General features: G+C 45.1%; 1 protein-coding gene across 1 annotated transcript in view; it reads left to right on the top strand.

The window, feature by feature from the left end:
- Positions 1-21,377, top strand: part of Eif2ak4 (eukaryotic translation initiation factor 2 alpha kinase 4) — an 85,368-nt gene that overhangs the window by 60,976 nt on the left and 3,015 nt on the right. Inside the window, exons 24-36 of the mRNA NM_001105744.2 lie at positions 2,714-2,763; positions 3,666-3,834; positions 4,950-5,066; positions 5,655-5,720; positions 9,051-9,221; positions 9,555-9,689; positions 9,970-10,077; positions 11,255-11,383; positions 13,570-13,656; positions 17,198-17,310; positions 19,317-19,375; positions 19,923-20,020; positions 21,154-21,222. Of these exons, the coding sequence (NP_001099214.2) occupies positions 2,714-2,763; positions 3,666-3,834; positions 4,950-5,066; positions 5,655-5,720; positions 9,051-9,221; positions 9,555-9,689; positions 9,970-10,077; positions 11,255-11,383; positions 13,570-13,656; positions 17,198-17,310; positions 19,317-19,375; positions 19,923-20,020; positions 21,154-21,222 (1,371 nt within the window). The remainder of the gene's footprint in view (positions 1-2,713; positions 2,764-3,665; positions 3,835-4,949; positions 5,067-5,654; positions 5,721-9,050; positions 9,222-9,554; positions 9,690-9,969; positions 10,078-11,254; positions 11,384-13,569; positions 13,657-17,197; positions 17,311-19,316; positions 19,376-19,922; positions 20,021-21,153; positions 21,223-21,377) is intronic.

The raw sequence follows: 21,377 nt of genomic DNA on the forward strand, positions 1-21,377 counted from the left end.
CGTTAAAGAATCCCCTCCCAGACGCACCACTACAGGGGAGAGACGTTGAGGAAATTACTAATCAGAGTAAAAGCAGTGTTAGAGTTCAGTAATGTCTGATCCTGTATTGCAGGAACTAAGGTCCACAGAGCAACCTTATAGCAAGTTAACCTCAACTGGGACAGATAAATGTGGTTTACTTGCCAGCTAGCTCTTCAGTAAAAGCCCAAATGTTACTATCTAGAGCATTTAATGCTTGCAACAGCTAATTGGGCGTGCTGAGTTTTGTCCATATTCTCTTTCCTGTGATCCCCAAAGCTCTCTTAGCCAGCAATATCTCTTAGTCTTTCATTCCTGTGGCCTTGACTGCTAGCAAAGCCATCAGTAACTGCACTCTAGACCTGAGGAAAGCGTTCAGTGAGTTCATAGTCAGGGTTCTGTCCCTAATGTACAGAAGCCACTTACAAATCAACGCAAGGAGAGAGTGTGCACTTAGCATGTGCAGTGTCCTGGGTTCAATCCGCAGTACCGAAACATCTTTAAAATCCGAATAGAGACGAGGAAAGCACACAGCCAGGCAGGCTGTAGAATAACAGTTAAACTCCAAAGAGTGCTGACACGCCAAGATACATATGGCTGTGCACATGTGCTTGCCTTTAACTTTACACAGAAGATACAAAGCTTTATATTATTCAGATATGGCCAGGACTCTTGAGAACATTAATTGCTAACTTTGTAGAAAAGTAATAAAAGAATGAAATGAATGAAAGTTTCCAAATTTCTTTTTAGTTTTTTAAAAGATGTCTATATGTGTATCTGTGTAAGTGTATGCCACATGTGTGTGCGCATGCCCACAGAGGCAGAAGAGGGCATTAGAGCCCCTAGAACTGGGGCTATACACATTGTGAATCACCTGTCATGAGCACTAAGAAGAGAACTCAGGCCCTCTGGAGAAGCAAGAAGTCCCTTAACCACTACTCCTTGAAATCTTCCAAAATTTGATTCTCATTCATATTCTATGAAATGGCAATTCTACTTCTAGAGTTTGGGGGTTTTGTTTTTTGTTTTTTGTAACACAGTATATGAATCTTAAAAGGATGTTTATGTAATTATATCAAGAAAATTGAAACCCATCATGTTTTTCTGTAGGAGAATGATTATATGTCACTTAATATTGTAGAATATTAAGAAGCTATTAAAATGTAGCTGGGCATGGTGGCTATACATGCAATCCCAACATGTGGGGGTTAAAGCAGGAGGATCACAAGTTTGAGGCTAGTCCAGATTATGTACTGAGACCCATTTTAGACAAATGGGGAGCTGGAGAGGTGACTTAGCAGTGAAGAACACTTAGGCTCTTGCAGAGGACCAGATTCAGTTCCCAGAATCCCCATGGAGTGGTTCACAACTGTCTATAAGTCTAGCCCTGGGATATCTAACGCCCTCTTCTGACTTCTGTGGACTTATACTCAGGGACACACGCATACATGTAAAATAAACTTGTTAAAAGACTACAGCTAAACTTGTATGTATATCAAATATTCATATATGTAAGGTTAAATACACACGCAGATTAGTATATCTGTAAACATTAAACATGTCCACAATATATTGATAGCTTAAGAAAAATAAGTTCCGAAGGAACTCTAAAATCCCACTCTTGTTAAAAAAGGTTTCTAAAACTGAAAGAAACTGTGTGCATGAGTTGCTGTTATGTGGCACGCACTTGGTTCATGTGTGCAATAAACTCACTCTTACACATGGGTAAGCTACCATGCACAACAGCCTGTCTTGGGCTGTAAGTAAGTTGTCGGGGAGTACCTCAAAGTCCTAGGAGGAGGGATACCATCAAGGCGTTTTCCTTTTTGCTTTTCCTCTTTTTATTTTTATTTTTTATGGCTTGTTGCAAAACAACTTTTGCTTTTAAAATGTAAGAGAATTTTTTTTCTAAATAATTATGTTTATGTGGGAGAGAAATTTGGGGGGAGAGAGTGAGCAAGCAAGAAGGAGGGAGGGGGAGGGCGGGACACTGGAGACCATGCGCAAATGCTCGTATGTGAGAGGTGCTTAGAGTGGAGCCAAGGGCCTCATTTATGCAAAGCAAGGGTTCTGCCCATGAGCCCTGCTCCCAGCCTTCCTTCTATTTTTTTGGCTTCTGGTTTTCTTTTAAATAAGCAAAGTAGCTTAGAATTACTGCTTGACAGAGGTGAATAAACAGCCCATCACCATCTGGACTGTTAGGAAGAGTAGAAGTCCAGAGGATTCGTAGCTGCACTGATTACTAGATGACTACTTTCTACCCACTAAGCCATCTCCCTAACCCATAAGCTACATCTTAAAAATCACAACTAACCAATAGCCTATGCAGGTTTCAAATGAGCATGATCGACCATGTTTTCGATAAAAAGATTTTTCTCAAACCTCAGAAATGCAGTAGCCAGAGTCTGCAGTAGAGCCTACTGCGGCTGAAGCCCGCATGAGCGTCCCATGTCGCTAGGGTATATTTTAAAAGAAATGCATGAGCAGGCTATTCCGTCATTGTCCTGCATCAGAGTGTGCTGGCTGGAGATCTGGGTGGCAGTCTACGGGGCTACTGCAGTGGGTGCAGTCGGCTCCGATCTCACTATTAAGTGGGTGCCTGACCTTAAAGTGATGTATGGATTCTAGCCCAAAACTAAAAGATTGTAGAACTTGGCAACTCATGACATGAATCTTTAAAACTTTCTTCTTTCAGGTCCCTTTTGCAAGATATGTGGCAAGAAATAACATACTGAATTTAAAGCGGTAAGGTGCATGCACTATGCTCCCCTGCGTTCGGTAGATGTGGGGACGAAATCAGACAAGGGTTTGGGGGTTGGATGTGCTTTTCTCCTGACACTTTCACACAGGGAAGAATTCTGGGGTTGAAGTATTGAGCAGCATGTGTCAGGGAGCCCAGCCCAGGCCTCCTTTGTCCTCAGATGACTCGAATGTCATAAGACATCTTTAGAAGAAGTGAAGCAGTCGGGTCACCTGACAGGCAGGCCTGCGTCTAGTCTGTGCTTTCTAATGATCCCAGGCAACATAACTAATGATATTTGCAAATGGTTTCTTAGGGGGGGAAGATCTGGCTGTTCTTGGTCTCAAATGGCTGCTTTTAAGATTTAATTGGAGAGACAAATGGTCAGTGGTCTCTGCGAAAGCTCCTCATGTAGGTAACTGAGTGGGAGCTGCTTGTAGAGAACGAGGTGACCCAGCAAGAACGGCCAGTGCTGAGACCCTGGAGCTGGGCAGCAAGGACAGGCTCTGTACCCATTTAGATACTGCAAGGGGTCAGACTCTGAGATCTTCATCAATTAGAACCGGTATGCTGTCAGTGGCATATCACACAGCATGTCACATCATTCTCTGTGTGCTGTAAGGCCGCAATTACCAGTCATCCCTAAAGCATGGAGCGTCCTGTATAGGAGGCCATCACCTAATGTGAATTTGGTGTGACTTCTTCCCTCTCAGACATTGACAGTACAAGGCTGGGAACTGGGGTGTGGATTATGAGGCAAGACTGGTCGGGTTCACAGCTGACTTTGAACTCTTGAGCACAACACAGATTGTTTTTTAATCTTCATTCCTTTTCTTTGCCCAGCAATTCCTTATACGTATTTGTCTCCAATAAGCAGCGATCTAAGAAAGCTGATCTCTTCCTCCAGATACTGCATAGAGCGGGTGTTCAGACCTAGGAAGTTAGACCGATTTCATCCCAAAGAACTCCTGGAATGTGCATTTGACATCGTCACTTCTACCGCCAACAGCTCCCTGCCCACTGCTGAAACCATCTACACCATCTATGAAGTCATCCAGGAGTTTCCTGCACTTCAGGTTCCTTCCCCGCTATAATGTGTTACCTCGTCCTGCTAGCCTTTGCGGTGGCACCAATACCCACTGCCACCTCTGCTGAATGCTGGAGCAGATCATGGCTTTTCTGAAGCAACTGCAGAGAGTTTGTGGGTGACCCTTTAAGCGTCATCTTCGGCTCGAGCTTCTACCAGGACAGAATTGTTCTGTTGGGATGGGGCATCTCTACCCATTCTTACAACATTCACCAGTGAGTCTGTTTCCTACGATGCTCTTGGCACACCCCTGCCCTGGTGAGAGCTCTCAGCGCTCTCCCTCATCTCATCTCTCCACCAGCTCTTACTCTCCACCTCTGATGAGGACTGCTTGCTGCTCTCCTCACAGGCCCTGCCATTCCCCACTGTTGGTCATGGATGTTCACTTGTCTAGAAAGTCGTCTCTCATCCAGCCATGGGTCAGACCCTTCTCCCAGGAAGCCTCTCAGGGTTGGCTGGCTGGTCACATTTTTAGTCTCCACCCTCACAGCTCTTGACATGAGGCCTCCATGTGATCCAAGCATGTGTGCTCATTCAAGGTAGAGCCCCTGGGCCACTTCTCCCTGTACCAGCTGTCCCAGCACACCTGTGAGCACTCAGGAATGATGACCATTAACTGCCCTCTCCAAGCCAGTTACCTCGATCTGATTCCTTGTTCCTCCGTCTGTGTGTGCTCTTTTAGGCTCTTTAACTTTGAAGATCAACCTGTGTGTTTGTATGCATATTAAAGTATCACATTCTTCAACTATAACACTGAAGGTAGCAGATATGAAAGATATCCAGACAGTAGCAGCAATTGCCTTTAATCCCAATACTCAGAAGGCAGAGGCAAGCCAGCCTGGTCTGCAAAGCAAACTCCTGGACAGCCAGGGTTACACAGAGAAACTCTATCTATTGATGGATGCTTGATGGATGGATAGGTGGGTGGGTGGGTGGATGGATGGATGGATGGATGGTTAGGAAAGAAACAAAAATAAACCAGGAGACAGGATGCTTCACTTTAGCTCTTCTGTGATGGTAGGAAAATAATTACCAGATTCCATTTGACCACATACTTCTATTGCTTTTATAATGAAGATAATAGTATTTTTCTCTATATTCTAGGAAAGAAATTACAGCATTTACTTGAACCATACAATGCTCCTAAAGGCAATACTCCTACACTGTGGGATCCCAGAGGATAAACTCAGTCAAGTCTACGTTATTCTGTATGATGCTGTGGTGAGCATTTAATTACTCTGACTGGATGTTGAAAGGCGATGATACTAGCCCATGATTATTCTGACTCAGGCAACCATAAAACTGCATGGAGAATTTCATCTCCTTTCATCTTTGTTCTAATGTGACCAAAGCAATTGTGGCTAAGATTTATTTTTATTGTTTCTAATTATGTGGCCGTGGGGGAGGTAACTGTGGACACTCTGTGGTTAGTGCAGAATGAATTGTGACATTCATTATTGTTATTTTTTTAATACACGGAAGCCTTGGCTAGTTTTTCATTCATCTAGCAGATTGGCTTCAAGGGTTCTGACTTGACTGGCTCTTTTCTGGGGATTTGTTCTTCCTCACAAGGTGCTGCTGCTGTTGGGCTGTGCTGGGTTCAGCAAAGTACAGATGGAGCACTGGCAGGACGCAGGGACTGGGAGGGAAGGTTGAAGCTCATTCTTGTTGCTTTTGTTTCCAGGAGGTCTTGTGGTTTTTGAAACAGGGTCTCACTATGTTGACCAGGATGGCCTTGAATTCATGGAGGCCTGCCTCTGCCTCCCAAGAACTAGGCATCACTTACGCTCCCTTTTTCTTCTCCATCAGACAGAGAAGCTGACTAGGAGGGAAGTAGAAGCTAAGTTCTGTAACCTGTCCTTGTCATCTAATAGTGTAAGTACCTTCTGATGGTGTGCTGCCACTGTCTCTTCATTTTATGATGTCAGGAAATGTCACCACGTTTCTGTAGCAGTGCGGTAGCAAGCAACACACATCTGCTGCTCACAGATGCAGCTTTCCCCCTTGAGTGTTGGTGCCATGGCAACCGCTGGGATTACAAGAGAGAAACTGATGCTGTGATCAGAGAGTGTCCTTCTGTGTGTCCTCCACATGCTGATTGTCCTGCTCTTCCGTGATTACTGGGTTCTTTCTTTGCATCCCTTGTAAAGCCTGCACTTGATACAGCCTCCCACTGAGCAGGCCCAGCACCATGCTGCCCTCCGAACAAAGCCTGTGAACCAGGGCACGGATTTCTGCAAATCCTCCTAAGCAGCCTAAGCTCACCCAAGGTCTTCTACTCTTCAGAATGGAATTGTGGCTCTTATCTTCCTGGAAATTTCCTACCTCTAAAATCTTCTTTTTGACCCAGTCAGCAATAAGGAGACTCTTAAATGGTAAACAGATCAGCTGTATTCTCTTACTGATGTCATTCAATCCATATCTTTGGGACAATCCACATTTAACAGAGTGGCTAAACAGCAGGAGAAAACAGAAGTTTATATATTTCCTCCATATTTGGATAAGGAAGAGTTGGTTTTAGTTTTCTTTTGCAGTGTTAAAAATTCAATCTAGAGTCTCTCATATGCTAGGCAATTACATTCTTCCACTAAACCCTACCCCAAGGGAAAAAATGTTTGATCTTTAAGCTTTTCCAGAGCAACTAGGCGTGTGACACATGCCTTCAATTCCAATGCTTCAGCGACAGACACCTTAGTCTGAGGCCAGCCTGGTCTACAAAGCAAGCTCCAGGACAACCAGTGCTACACAGAGAAACTCTGTCTCCAAAAATCAAAAAGTAAAAATAAGTTTAAAAAAATAAAGTAACTAGTCAGTGGTGGGGCACATCTTTAATCCCAGCACTCAGAAGGCAGAAGCAGGTGGATCTCTGAGTTCAAGGCCGGCCCAGCCTACCAAGTGAGTCCCAGGACAGCCAGAACTACACAGAGAAACCCTATCTTTAAAAACAAAGTAAATAAATAACTTTCCCAGCTTTACAGCCCTTGATCTGAAACTTTATCCATGATTTTATAGTGATAACAAAATTCACAGGTTCAGTAGACTCAAAGATGATTGTGGGTAGAGCAATGGAGTCGCTTACTCTCTGGACAGCTATTGTATGGCTGGCACAGTGCTGGACATAGAAGAATCTGCAAAGGGTCTTCACATATATATGCCTTCAGCTCTTTGAAACAACGTTCACGGGGCTTGCATAGACCATGGTTGAAAGAAACACCCATATTCATTTAGGGAAGATGGTCTACTTGTAATTCTGTTGTGAGATAAACACCATAGCCAAAAGCAGCTTGGAGAGGAAAGGGTTGATTTGGTGTACACTTCCGTGAAGTCAGGGCAGGAACCTAAGGCAAGAACTAAAGCAGAAGCCATGGCGGACGGAACCCTACTTACAAGCTTGCTCAGCCTGAGAGGCAATTCCTTGATTGAGGTCCCCTGGCCCTGGTGACTCTAGTTTGTGTCAGGTGACAAAAACAGAGCAGCATAGAAGGTAAATGAGATGCACGAGACTCAGCTTATAAATTGAGCCATGTTAAACCTTAAATATTTAATATTGGAGGAGATATTAGCGACCTAATAGCTTAAGGTTCAGGCATAAAGAACAATGTTTATATACCCTAAATATGCCAAAGTCCACTCCCATGTGCAGAATAATAAATAATAAATAATAAATAATAAATAAATAAAGGGTATCAAGAATCTGGTTGAAACGGTGCAGATCAGTGACTCTCTACCCAGAAGGTTTTGTGAGCTAATGCCATATTTGAAAATGTCTCACAGATACCACGCACTGCAGCCTTTCCTTGTGGTCCCGAGCAAGAAGTGTATTTGACTAGTTTTAAAAGGAAAAAAAAATGGGATCTAATAATAACATTTCATTCTTCACTATTTTAAAATGGTGCTCCAAGTATATTAGGGAAGTGGGGGATGGGCAGGAAGGTTCTGGTGTTCAGCCCCATCTTAGTTCACAGTGACATCTTGAAACCCAAGAGTCACCGAGATTCATCCAGTCACATGGGTGCAAAAGCTCCCCATTGCTCCTGCCAGGTTTTAATGGGGTAATTTCTTGGAAATGCTATTAGAAGGAAAAAAAAAAAACCACTTTCTCTTATTTCTCTTATTTTACTTACTTTGTACCAGGAATCAAACCCAGAGCTCCAAGCACACAGAGCTATATACCGCCAACCCTAGGAAGGAAACTTAAGTCAAAAGTCAAAAACACAAGTTTGTATTTAAATCCTTGTATCTTTAACTTAGAAGATTACAAGAAAACCACTTTTCTGTACATAGATTAAAGGTGTGTACCTTTAATCCCAGCAGCAGTGCAGCAGAGTAAAGAGTGGAACAGACCTCTGTGTGAGGCCAGGTCTACATAAGGAGTCCCAGGGCTATAGAGCAAGACCCTGTCTCAAAATAAAGAGTAAAATTAAAAGGGAAAAAAGCTAACTCTTAAGGATTTAAAGTGCAAATGACTTATGGTAAACTGATTACATTAAGCTGAGACATCACTCAGCTCCTTCCTGGGTTTTGTGAACCAGCCTATAGGGCTAGATGTGGCCTACAGTGTGGCATAGCTAGAATTTTGGTCTGATCTCCAGCTCGGCTCCTAGTTTTCTCTTGGGTACTATGACTGTAGTTACTCCCTCTTCCTCCTGCTGCTTGCTGGGGACTGGGGTCAGCCAGAGTTTGCCGTCCCCAGCACTGCTCTTCTCTGGAGCAGATATGGCAGACACAGAGTGTGTACCTAGCACCACGTATGAGCTGAGGGAATAGGAGCTCCAGAGGCAGGGCAGGAGGAGGCAGCCCCGGGCTCCTCGTGGGGATTACTCAGGCAGGGCAGAGGAGAGTTTCTGGCTAACTCTGTGAATATCTGAACAACCGGCATGGCCAGCCCCTCTCATTTGTTCACCAGTGGTCATGAAAATGAGGGTGTGGACGGTGGAGGGGAACAAGGTTTACAGTAGGGACGATGCCCAGCAGAGGCTCTGCCAGTGTCCGGTCCCCATCACTGCCAGTACTCAGCACTAAGTATATGGACTGTGTCTCAAACGTTCTGTGAGCTGCTTCCGAGTGGAATTGGGGGGTTAGGGCACTCTGTGGGACTGCAGCAAAGGCTAGGATTACCTGTGACCACCAAATGCCACATGCTGTGGGCGCTGTGCATGGTGTCCCTATCAGAGAAGCAGCTAACCGTGCTGTTTTGCTTTCCAGCTGTGTCGACTCTATAAGTTCATCGAGCAGAAGGGGGATTTGCAAGACCTAACGCCGACCATAAACTCACTAATAAAACAGAAAACAGGCATTGCTCAGCTGGTGAAGTATAGCTTAAAAGACCTAGAGGAAGTTGTCGGGCTGCTGAAGAAACTTGGCGTGAAGTTGCAGGTTTGACAGCTGTTCTGCGCTGTGCTGGCAGTATGAGTCTGTGGTAATAATAGTGGCTGGGGGGATGGGTTTTATTTCCCTAATGCTAGTGTTGTATTTTTCCAAAACTCCAGATTTCTTTGCAAGCTTCACTGTTTCTGTCACACACACACCCACTCTGTGGTGTGTGTCTCAAAGAGGGAGTTACTGTCAGAGAGCTTGGTAGGCTCCACGAAACGTTCTTGCCAGATCTTACTGAAGGTTTTTGTTTATGCAGAATAATTCAAACAGAGTTGTAGTCCACATTCCACAACTGAGGCTGCTGATGGGTGGGTGTGGCCGTTCCCTCCACAGGTCTCCATCAACCTGGGCTTGGTTTACAAGGTGCAGCAGCACAATGGCATCATCTTCCAGTTCCTGGCATTCAGCAAACGCAGGCAGAGGGTTGTGCCTGAGATCCTTGCAGCTGGTGGCAGATATGACCTGCTGGTGAGGACAAGCCCTGTGTGTGCTGACTTGCTCTGGCTGACTGCTAGTCCTCTAGTTCCTCACCTCGTGTTCCTTTATCACTACGATGCACAAAGGCAGCCCAGAAATCCTATGTAGCCTTCATCTAGGGATATAAATGTATCCTCTTGCCTCTGCTCCCATGGCTGAGATTACAGCCATGCACCATGCCAGGCTTTTGAGGGCTTGCTTTTTTTACTGTTGCTTTCCCCAGAATATATTCCTTTCCTCTTTCCTAGCCTGGCCTCTGGTCTCTCCACAGATTCCCAAGTTCAGAGGCCCACAGGCTCTGGGGCCAGTGCCCACTGCTGTCGGTGTCAGCATAGCCATAGACAAGATATTCGCCGCTGTCCTCAACATGGGAGAGCCTGTAAGTCCTGATGCTTGCAGCACACTTTGGGGCGTCCCCGTTCCTCGGTGTTACTCACCTTTGGAACACAGCCTGCCCAGTCACCCCCACATGCAAGTGAGGAGCAGCAGCCGCAGCCACCAGCTAACACAGTTCCCTTTATACACTCCCACCCACCTGGGGACAGTGCAGAACCACAGGTTGAGAGCTGTGTCCCCAAGTTGCCCCTCCACTTCCAATGCCAGTTAGAAGCCCCATTTCTTAGAGCAGGTCACAGAACTCAGAGAAATCCCATGGCAACCTGGCATAATAAAATGGACATTAAAGTGAAGACGTGCAGATCTTAGGTGTGTCAGGAATGCCTTGCGTGGTGCCCCATCCCCCGGATCTCCACAGCCTGCCTGCCAGGAGCTTCCTTCCAGAGCACTCTGAACCTCGTCCTTTGCTGTTAGGTGGATGCTTCGTTTATATAGCAGGATTGACAGTGTCAGCAATGATCCACTTCCCCCTTCCCCTCCCAGAACTGGGGCTGTGTCTGAAAGCCCCAACCCTTTTCCTGCCTTAGTCTGCCCAAGGGCCAGGCCCCTGACCCCAACCCCGGTCTCAGTTATCTCACTGACATATAAAAACCATCACTTTGAAGATTCTAGGATTTTAGTAATTGGGAACAAAGCACATAGCTGCTTGGAAGATGTGGCAGCTGCAGCCTGGGTGTTTGGAAATGACCTTTCCTGTGATCAGGCCTGAGTCGTCTCTTCCTTGCTTCTCAGCCCTTGCCCTCTGCTCTGTGGCTGCTGCTGCCTCGGGCACCTCTCCTACTTACTCGCCACATCCACAGTACACGACATAAAGATAAAATGTTCTGCTTGGTAGCACACTTTTATCAGTCCCATTCTCAAAAACCCAGCTAGTCTGAAAAGCTTAAAAGAAATGGCTTTTCCCATTTCAGGCAAGATCCATTTTCCCTGGGTGAGGGGGCAGAAATGGAAATGTATCTTCCTAATGGCCCAGGACAGCTGAAATTATGTCTGTAAAGATCTTTTTAAACTGTGTCTTGTCATTTTAAACCAAAGCCACCTGTGCACTGTGCAGCTGTTCACAATTTCCAGGGCACTCATCTACCTAGCTAGGGTTCTGCTCTCACCCCTACAGCTGAGGTGTTCCCCACCCTGCCCCATGTAACTCTATTTCTTCTCAGGTTACAGTGAGCTCCTGTGACCTCCTGGTTGTCAGTGCTGGCCAGATGTCCATGTCCAGGGCCATCAACCTAACCCAGAAACTCTGGACGGCCGGCATCACTGCAGAGATCATGTATGACTGGTCACAGGTAAGGGACAGAAAGCTGTGAATGGGATCAGCAGAGATCAGCCTTTCACAAGTATGGCCAGCCACCTATGGCCACATGCAGCCATAGGGCCCAACCAAGATCCTAAGCTTATTTCAAACACTAAGATTTCTGTTGTTTTCCCTTCCTTTCTTGTAACTCAATGGTGAGTCTCTCAGAGGTGAGCTTTGTAGATGATAATGGTATATTGTGTGGGGCTCTTGATTGGCTTCATTTTCTCTGGAAGGACAAACCTCAAGCATAGCAGGTAGCAGCAGGGAAAATGTCAGACACTGCAAGGTACATAAGGCACATAGAGAGAGATAGACCCTTCCCAGAGCATAGGCAGGCCTCTGGAGCCCGAGGTCTAGTCTCCTTGGGGATGGGAGTTTTAATGGTCTTTGAGCATTCTTTGTCCCCTAATATAGGATTGGTCAGTTTAATCAAAGACGTGGAAGCTGATTGGTCCAAAACATTGGGTAACTGTGTACTGATCGGGCCTTGAACCTGTTAGACCAGTTTACTGGCAGTGATGCCCTACTGGTGCCCTAAAATCTGCCAAACCTTCAGGTCTTTGTCTCTGGTCAGAGTTTGCCAGCTTTACTATCTGTTTACCCTCTGCCGTATCTATCTGCCTCTCCGGGGTCTGTGTAACTCTACTTCCCTGTAGCAATGTCAGAAGGTCGGACAGAGGCTAGAGAGGTGCCTCAGAGCCTAAGTGTCCTTGCTGCTCTTCCAGCAGACCCAAGTTCTGTTCCCAGCCCCATGTCAGATGGCTTACATCAGCAAGTAACTCCAGCTCCAGGGATCCAAACCCTTCTAGCTCCTGCAGGTCCATACACACATGAGGTATCCACAGAAAGAGACTACACATACATATAAAAATGTAAAAACGTTTTTAAAAAGTGGATGTGCCTGCCGGTCTCACCAGAGTCTATCAAACAGGTGGAGTTACCCGTTATCTCTGTGGGTAGAGTTAGCGCTTGCATTAGCATCTGACGGCTACAACAGATGACCACAAACCCAGTGGCTTAACTGTCCTGTTCTAAGTTCCTAGAAGTCAGAAGTCTGGGTTAAGAGCTTGTTCTCCAGAGGCCTAAGGGGTGGGTCTGTTCCTTGCCTTTTCCTAGAGGCCTCCTGCACTGGCTCAGCCCTTCCTCTCTTTAAGCTGTGTGGAATCTTCCTCCCTGAGGCTTCCTCTTCACTTTGTCCTCAGTAAAGACTTCTGTCCTTACCTTCCCTCTGCCTCTGCCTGCCTTGGCCCCTGTGATGGCCTAGGGCTATTGACAGGTTCTAGGGACTAAGATGAGGGCATGCTGTGGCCAGCTTAGCACCCGAGGGCTCTCTGAGCTTGGCGTGTGTGTGGATATCTCTAAGTCTTCAGCCTCCTCCATGTGCAGACTGATACCTGCTCTAGCTGTGGGAGTGAGGAGAGTGGCACCCTGGACACTGCCTGCCCTTCATAAGTGGCATTGGAGCTTTAGAGACCCATGTCCGCACTGTCACAGATCTTAGAGGGGTGCTTGTAGATTATCTACCACTAATGGCAACCCAGGGCTCTGCAATGACCAGAAACACACAGGCCAACTCTCCTGCCATGACCTTTCTGCAGCTGCTCTGTGTGTGTTCATATAAAAACTGTTGTCAAGTTTTTAATCGTGGAACTGAAAAGGCACCAATTTGCTTGTTCTATGCTGTTAGAGAAGTGTTCTGTTGTTCAATTTCTGTTTTGTGAGACAGGGTCCCACTGTGTAGCCCATCCTGCTTCAGCCTCCTCCTGGGTGCTGGGATTACAGGCAAGAACCAAAGTACCCAGCTTAATTCTGCTTTCTACCGTCCCTTTGCTTTCCTGAAATGCTGAAGGGGAAAAAGTGGGGGAGAGAGACAGACAGAGACAGAGAGACAGAACTTGGCACATTTTCAAAGTCTTGAAGCCATTGAAAACCTCTTCCTGTCACAACTGCATTACTTGTTCACCGTCCTTCAAAATAATCATGAAAGTAGAGAAAGGACAAGAGAATCTTCCTGGAATTCTGTGCTCCTCTCGATAGCATTCACATCCCTAAAATCGGAATTAAGTATTTAGTAATTCACCTTGGGAATACAATTAGAAGCAGTTTTTTCATTGTCTTTAATGGCTTGAAGGGGCTCAGGCACACTGTGTCCATTTGTCTCACTGTTTGTTTCAGTCCCAGGAAGAGTTACAAGAATACTGCAGACATCACGAAATCACCTATGTGGCCCTGGTCTCTGATAAAGAAGGAAGCCATGTCAAGGTAAAGATGGAAGGGGGGGGCTGGAGGTGTGGCTCAGTGGTTGAGCACTTACCTAGCGTGGTGAGACCCTCAAGTCAACCCGTTAAAACTACACACACACGCGCACACGCACACGCACGCACGCACATGCATGGACACGCACACACACACGCACGCACGCACGCACGCACAGAGACCACTGGGAAATCAACAAGCATTTTCCACCAACTATTGCCTGTGGAGCCTCTAGTGTGCTTCAGCATGCCATTTCTCTCTCTCTCTCTCTCTCTCTCTCTCTCTCTCTCTCTCTCTCTCTCTCTCTCTCATGACTGATCATCTTCCTAGTGAAAATAGATACAATTTTTAAGTCTGCATTTTTGTTTACTCCTTAAGTGTATAGGTGTTTGCCTCCACCTGTCCGTGCACCGTCTGTGCAGTGCCTACAGAGGGCAGGAAAGGGGGTCTGGCACCCTCTTCTAGAACTGCAGTTAGAGATGGTTGTAAGCTGCCACATGGAAATGAAATGCAGACCCTGTAAGAACAGCCAGTGCTCTTAGCCACTGAGCCATCTCCCAGCCCCGAGCTCCTTTCTTAGGAGAGCTGTACCTGTCAACAGCTTGTCTTCTGGAGTCTTCCTAAACAATTTTACTCTGTTCTACCTAACTAAAATTGTACATAAACCTACCACCTCGTGACCTTTTTAAATATTGATTTGAAAGGAAAAGATTGGCTTTTATACCTCATTCTCCGTATTTTCTCCTGTACTGCTGTCAGGATAAGTTGGACCTGTTTTAAGAGTTTGTACGCAGTAAGAATTACACCTCAGATGTGTGCATATGATCCTCATAAAATCCCACAGGCCAGGCTACAGAGATGGCTTAGTCAGAAAGAGCATGTACTGCCCTTCCAGAGAGAGAGTTTGACTCTTCCTAGCACCCACATCAGGACTCAACTCCCTGCAACCCCAGCTCCAGAAGAATCCAACTCCTCCAGCCCCTTCAGGCATCTGCACTCCTCTCTATAGACACATATACACCCAGTTAGCAAACAAGGCCTACACAGGCCTTCACACAGCTGTCCAAGCACCTCTTTCAGGATAAGCAGGGAGCCATGTCTCTCTTATGGTTTCCTCTGTGGCTGTCTCAGAGGTCCCTTGGTTATTTGTCCCACTGTCTCTAAACTTTGTCCCCTCTTTCATTACTGATATTAGTAATTTGTGTCTTCCCTCTTTCTTCTTTTTAACATAGCATATTTAATTTTAAGATCATTTTATTAACGTACAAATGATGGCATTTCCTTTTTGTTTGCTTTGTTGATTGGTTATTTTAATGATTTTATTCATTTTTATTTTATCTGCACTGGTGTTTTGTTTTGCATATGTGTCTATATGAGAGTGTGGGATCCCCTGGAACTGGAGGTCCAGACAGCTATGAGCTGCTATGTGGGTGCTGGGAGGAGTCAAACACCCCATGTTCTCTCGGTGCTCTTAATGCTGAGCTCTCTCTCAGCCCCTCAGAGGATCTCCACAGATACATACATGCCATGCCATTGCACTTGGTTTCATTCTTGTCCCTCCTGCTAGGCTCTCCTCCCCTCCCTACCCTCTCCTTTCTGGTCTCCTTCCTACCTCTAAACACTCTTTGCTTCTGCTTTCATGTAACTTGGATTCTATTATCTTTTCCCACACCCCGTGAAACCTCTCCTCCCCTGTGATCCCTTTCTTAATTGTGAGCATGAGTACACAGACGCATGCACACACATCTGGATTTCACATATAAGAACAGACAGATAGCATTTGTCTTTCTGTGTCTGGCTCATTTTATTTAACATCATAATCTCCAGTTGCATCCGTTTTCTTGGAAATCTGATTTCATTTTTCATTACAGCTGAAAAACCGGCATTGTGTGTATGCACCACATTTTGTTTGTCCATTCATCTGCTGCTGATGAAATGGAATTTCAGCTGGTTCTGTATCTTAGCTGTTGTATTAGGGCAATAATAAACATGGAGGTGCAAATATAATTTGATGGGGACATTGTAGGCTAGAAAATGGTGGTCAGTGTCCTATAGAGAACATCCTAAGCCTGGAAGGTAGTGGCAGGTAGTGGGAGAACATCTTCAGGTGCTAGTGGGGTTTCTGGAGTCACAGAGAGGCAAGCTATGGATGTGTGCTGAAGGGCCTTTTAAGCAGAGGGCTTAGCAAAGATCATGGAAGGGTTTTAGTAGTAGGCTCTCTCAAAGATAGGAACAGGTCCTTGGAAAATATTCTGATTCTATCCTGATGGTATGACCTTTCCCAGAGAGTTGTACAGAAGCACCCATACACTGCAGAGAGGACAATATAGAACAAACAAACTATTTTATCCAAGTCCTGCTTGGTGAAGCAGTGAGTTTACTGGGATTTCTTACGGAGCATTGGTAACTCAAGAACACTGCATTGAAAGAAGAGCCTGCCCCAGCCTGGGTAACAACTCATGACAGCTACATCTCTGGAGTCCCAGTCTACCTTCTGTATACTCTGGCAACCACAATCATGGCCAGCTGAGACAGATCACATCTGGGTGGGGTGAGGGATGGGAAGCTGATGAATGTCTGCCCCATTCTGAGGAAACATGAGTAGGTCCAATGGTGTGAGCCCCAAATCTATGAGCATCTTGGGTAGTTAGCAGCTGCTCTGGCATGCCAAGGATGGAGTGGTACTGTACCCGCACAGCGTAGCTTGATGAAGGCTACTTACTTAAGCAGGCAGGAATGAATGGTCATAGCGAGATCAAGGAGTTTGGATGTCATTTAGCAGCCAGTGGGGACCAGTAAAAGTCTGGACAAAGGGGACATCAGAATTTAGTTTGAAAAAAGTTTACGTGCAGGGTGTTATTGTGGAGTGGAGAATCTGCAAACAATGTGACAGCATCAGGCTAGCCCAGAGCACAGCTGGGTGCTGGCCATGAGACTGAGTGTGACAGGGAGACACCATGAAAGTGGGTTTGTCAGGTAGGTTGTGCTGATGTCTGAGAAACCTCAATGATTGACTGGAGGATGCTTAAGAAAGAATAATGTAGTAATACGAGAGCCATTCTTTTCACTCTGTCATCTCTAACTGTTCCTGAATGGGCCATATATCTCAGCAACAATTCTAATGTTTGGAGCTTTGGTTCCTCATTGCTGTATCCTTGACCTTAACCTTGTCATAGTGCATGTCAAGATGTTGGAGCACACTCCAGTTATGACATCTAAAACCATCTCAGAGCCTGTGAGTCAAGGCTCTTACCACCAGGCCTGATGACCTAAATCCACTCCCAGGACTCCCATAGTAACATGACCTCACACACACCATGGCATGCATGCAGCCATACACATACATATACACACACTAAATAAAATAACAGTCTTTTAAAGTGCTACTTTAAAAAACAAAAAAATGCTAAATGTCTTCCAAAAAGCAGAATCACCCCCAGTTAAGATCCACTAACTACAAACTGTTGACCCAGTTGCTTCACTAGAGCACAATGAGCTGCCATTTTTGCAGAAACCTCCAAATGGTAATTATTTCATTCTTTCCAAGGTCAAGTCCTTTGAGAAGGAGAGGCAAACAGAAAAACGTGTGTTGGAATCAGATCTTGTGGACCATGTTATGCAGAAACTAAGGACCAAAGTTGGTGACGAAAGGAATTTCAGGTAAATTTATAAAGAAAACAAAGTAATTTAGCTGACAATTTGTGAAGCCAAAAATTGGGCAGCCCCATCTACTTATTTTCTGGTAAAGGCCCCGCCCCTTTGTGTATGCCATAACATGGCAGAGAAGAGGTAAACAAACAGCCATAGGCAGACGAGATAATACATGGAGCGGCCTGCATTTGTAAGAACTCACTCACTCCGTAAGACCATGCGTTATCTCTTCCAGTGTACTGCAGTTGATGTGGGATGGATGGTGGCACATGTCTGTGATCTCACCACTTAGGGGATTGAGATTGGAAGATCACAAGTTCAAAGCCAACCTGGGCTGCTAAGGGAAATCAAGCCATCCTGTACTACACAGCCACACTCTAATATCCATCTCAAAATTTTCAAAATCTACTAGAAATTGACATTAAACATTTTAAAAATCTTATCCACTTTAAGTGAAAGTAATAACCAAGTCATGTTAACCTAGATAATATATCTTAGTAGAAAAAAAAACTTTATTTAAAAAATAATAATAAGGGGGTTGGAGAGATGACTCAGTGGTTAAGAGCACTTCCACAAGTCCTGAGTTCAGTTCCCACCAACCACATATAATGGGACCCGATGCCCTCTTCTGTGTGTCTGAAGACAGTGACAGTGTACTCACATACATTAAATAAATAATTCTTTAAAAATAATGGTAATAATTTCAGTTTTAAAAGTGATGATGTGTTCAAAAGTCTCGGAGGTGTTGCATTTTGTTTATAATCTCTGCAGAGCTTTAGCAGAAGTCTACCCACCATGGGATGGAGAGTGTAATCCTACTTTCTTAAGGCAAAATATGCAGTACACTTATAGAACACATCTGGAGGACTGTACAGATGTCTGACTGTAGTTACTTCTCAGTGATTATAAAAGTGCAGTGGAGTTAGAAAAGATTTTATGTCTTTACAACTCCTTTATACATGCTCATCATATCAAAACAAACAAATCCAAGTTTATAATCCTGACAGATACCTATAATCCTGACTTGGAAGGTCAGGAATCCAAGGTCAGCCTCTAATACATAGTAAGTTCAAGTCCAGCCTGGGATCCATGAGGCCCTGTCTCAAAAACAACAAAAAGTAAGAAAGAAAACACTTAAAGAAGATGCCAGTAATTCTCATCTGTAGCAATTTTGTTCCCACAGGGACATCTGATAGTGTTTGGAAACAGGTTGTTGTCACAATGGGGTCTTACAGTGTAATAGAAGCCTGAGTGCTGCCGGGCATAATGACAGGGGACAGGACTGATGGATGTACCTCCAGCAAAGGATATCTGACACCAAGCACCATGAATGCCAGGACTGGGGCATCAATAAGCCTTGCTTTGTCACCTGTGCCCCCAGTCACCCCTCCCCCAACCCTCTTCCCAACACACACTTTCCATGACCACTGAGTTTCCATGAATTCACAGGCAGGCTTTTTTCAAGGAGTGTCCTATTCTTGAAGTTGCCAGGTTATTAGAAGCACAGACAAACCACAGACGTTTAGAAAATGAAAGGGGAGGGGCACTACTATGTGCCTTAAAGGTTATAAATTAATGTGCAGCATTCGAAAGAACGTCTGTGATCGGCTTTTGAAATATCTGTATTTTCCAAGCATCTCCTGTGCTGGTCGCCAAGGCTCCTGGCTGAGTGCAGGTGGACCCTGCTACTGCTGTTCCTTTGTATTCTAAGGGAGAGAACGAACACCCACTGCATTCATTAAATGAGCTGCCTGTGTGGAGCCTGGGTTTCAGACCCAGCTGAATGAATCAGAATGCTGTCTGGTCTCTTCACCCGAATCCTGTCCTTAATAATTATTACTTGCTCATGACCAACACCATCACTAAGAGCACCTTCTCTTTTGCTTCTTCCTCCAACTGATAGCTAAGAGGCCATGTTTTTATATTCAGTAGGAAAGGTGGCATGAGGACATCCTTATCTGAGTTGCTTTGTTCCTTGGTGATGGTTTCCTAATTGTTTGTTTGCTTGTTTTTAGAGACGCTTCTGATAATCTTGCCGTACAAACTCTGAAGGGGTCGTTTTCTAATGCTTCAGGTATAATTACTAATTGAAATTCTAGCCTTAAGAATGCTGTGTTGTCTGCACTGAGTCTTAGGGCTGAGGCTGATGCCTTCTCACACTGAAAATACCTTTTAAAGGAAAGTGTCAACAAAGCTGTATGACATGAGACGTGTTCCAACATCCTGGAAGTGCTAAGGCAGCTGGGGCCAGCCCTCTAACCCTAGCCTGCCTCAGGGTCGTATTCACACATGGAATTAACCTTCGTTTTATTTAGTTCACTATTTACATGCAATATAGACATTTCCTTCATACAACGGACTAGAGAAACGTAGCTGGAGCCAAATATGGTGCCACTGACTGTAATCCTAACACTCAGGAGACTGAGGCAGAAGGATACAGTTTGAAGCCAGCCTGGTCTTCAAATATATATAACAAGACTCCATCTCAGAGAGATAAAAGAAGGCCCAGACATGCTCTATGGCCTACAGTCACAGCCAGATGTACACTAATAAATAACTCTTTATGGTGTGTTCTAGAAACTGGGCTTAGGTAAAGACTGTAACATGAAACTCTGTCCCAGGTTTGTTTGAAATCCATGGAACAACAGTAGTCCCCACTGTGAGTGTTATATCACCAGAAAAACTGTCGGCCAGCACCAGGAGGCGACATGAGATTCAGGTATATCACATCCACCTTTCTCTGGCTTCTTGCTGGCTTGCTTGCCTTGATTTTACATGTATGGGTGTTTTGCCTGAATGTATGTCTGTGCACCATACATCTTGGAGGCCTGAAGAGGACATTAGATCCCCTAGAACTGGAGTTGCACATTTTGACTATGCGGGTCCTGGGAACTGAACCTGGGTCCACTAAGCCATTTTCTCCAGTGGCTTGTCCTTAGCTTTAAAGAGCCAACCTGGTGGCTTCTGAAGATCTCAACAAAACTCCTCTGGTGCCACAGCTCAGCCTGTCTGTCCTCCAGAGATGTTAGTAAGCAGCAGCTGTCAACAGATGATCCCTCTAATCTGCCCGCTGTGGCAGTTGGAAGTGGCTTGTTCCTCTTCTATATAAGGTCATTTTAGACCAGTCATAAGACTGGTTCTCATGGTTTCAGTGTCTGCTGTATGCCTGTGCTAAGGCCACGTGTATAACCTTAGAGGCAGTGACTTATGCAGTTAAAAGAACAAAAGAGGGTTGGGGATTTAGCTCAGCGGTAGAGCGCTTGCCTAGCAAGTGCAAGGCCCTGGGTTTGGTCCCCAGCTCCGGGGGAAAAAAAAAAAAAAAAAAAAAAAAACAAAAGAAGTAACAGAGTGTGTTGAATGTGGTAAGAGTGCCATGATACTAATGGAAGACAATGTTAAGGGCATTTGATTTGTTGCTATTGTGGTTTTTGTTTTCCTTTCCTTTTTCAAAATAGGGTTTCTCTGTGTAGCCTCGGCTGTCCTGGGCTCTGAAGCCACTCTGTAGACCAGACTGGCCTTGAACTCAGAGAGATTCACCTGCCTCTGCCCCTCAACTGCTAGGACTAAAGGTGTGCACCACCATAGCCCAGCTATTGAAGAGCATCTGTAAGCCAGGTGTGGTGGTGTGACCTGTAACCTCAGCTGCTTGGAAAGGTCTGAAGTTTGAGACCAACCTGGGCAACAGGACAAGCCCCAAAATCAGTCTTTCCCTCCTCCAAGCTATGTCGAGAGCAAAGCTTTATGTTCTGTTCAGAAACCTTTCTAACCCCTGGCTTTGTCACACTGTTGTGTTCTGGAATGAGAAATAACATGGCTTAGTTTAACATGTTCTGAACTCCATTTTCTTATTAGGTGCAAACCCGACTTCAGACTACCCTTGCCAATTTACATCAGAAAAGCAGTGAAATTGAAATTTTGGCTGTAAGTCACATGTTCTTTAACAATTTGAAGATAGCATCTGTCTGCATTGTCTAGTGTGGCCTCAGAATTCAGGGGTTTTTGGCTGTCAGCTGTATCTGGTGTCAGACACGGCTGATCCTCATGTAAATTACAGGTGATCTAAAGCTAGAAAAAGC

This window comes from Rattus norvegicus, chromosome 3, assembly GCF_036323735.1.
Source record: "Rattus norvegicus strain BN/NHsdMcwi chromosome 3, GRCr8, whole genome shotgun sequence".
NCBI lineage: Eukaryota > Metazoa > Chordata > Mammalia > Rodentia > Muridae > Rattus > Rattus norvegicus.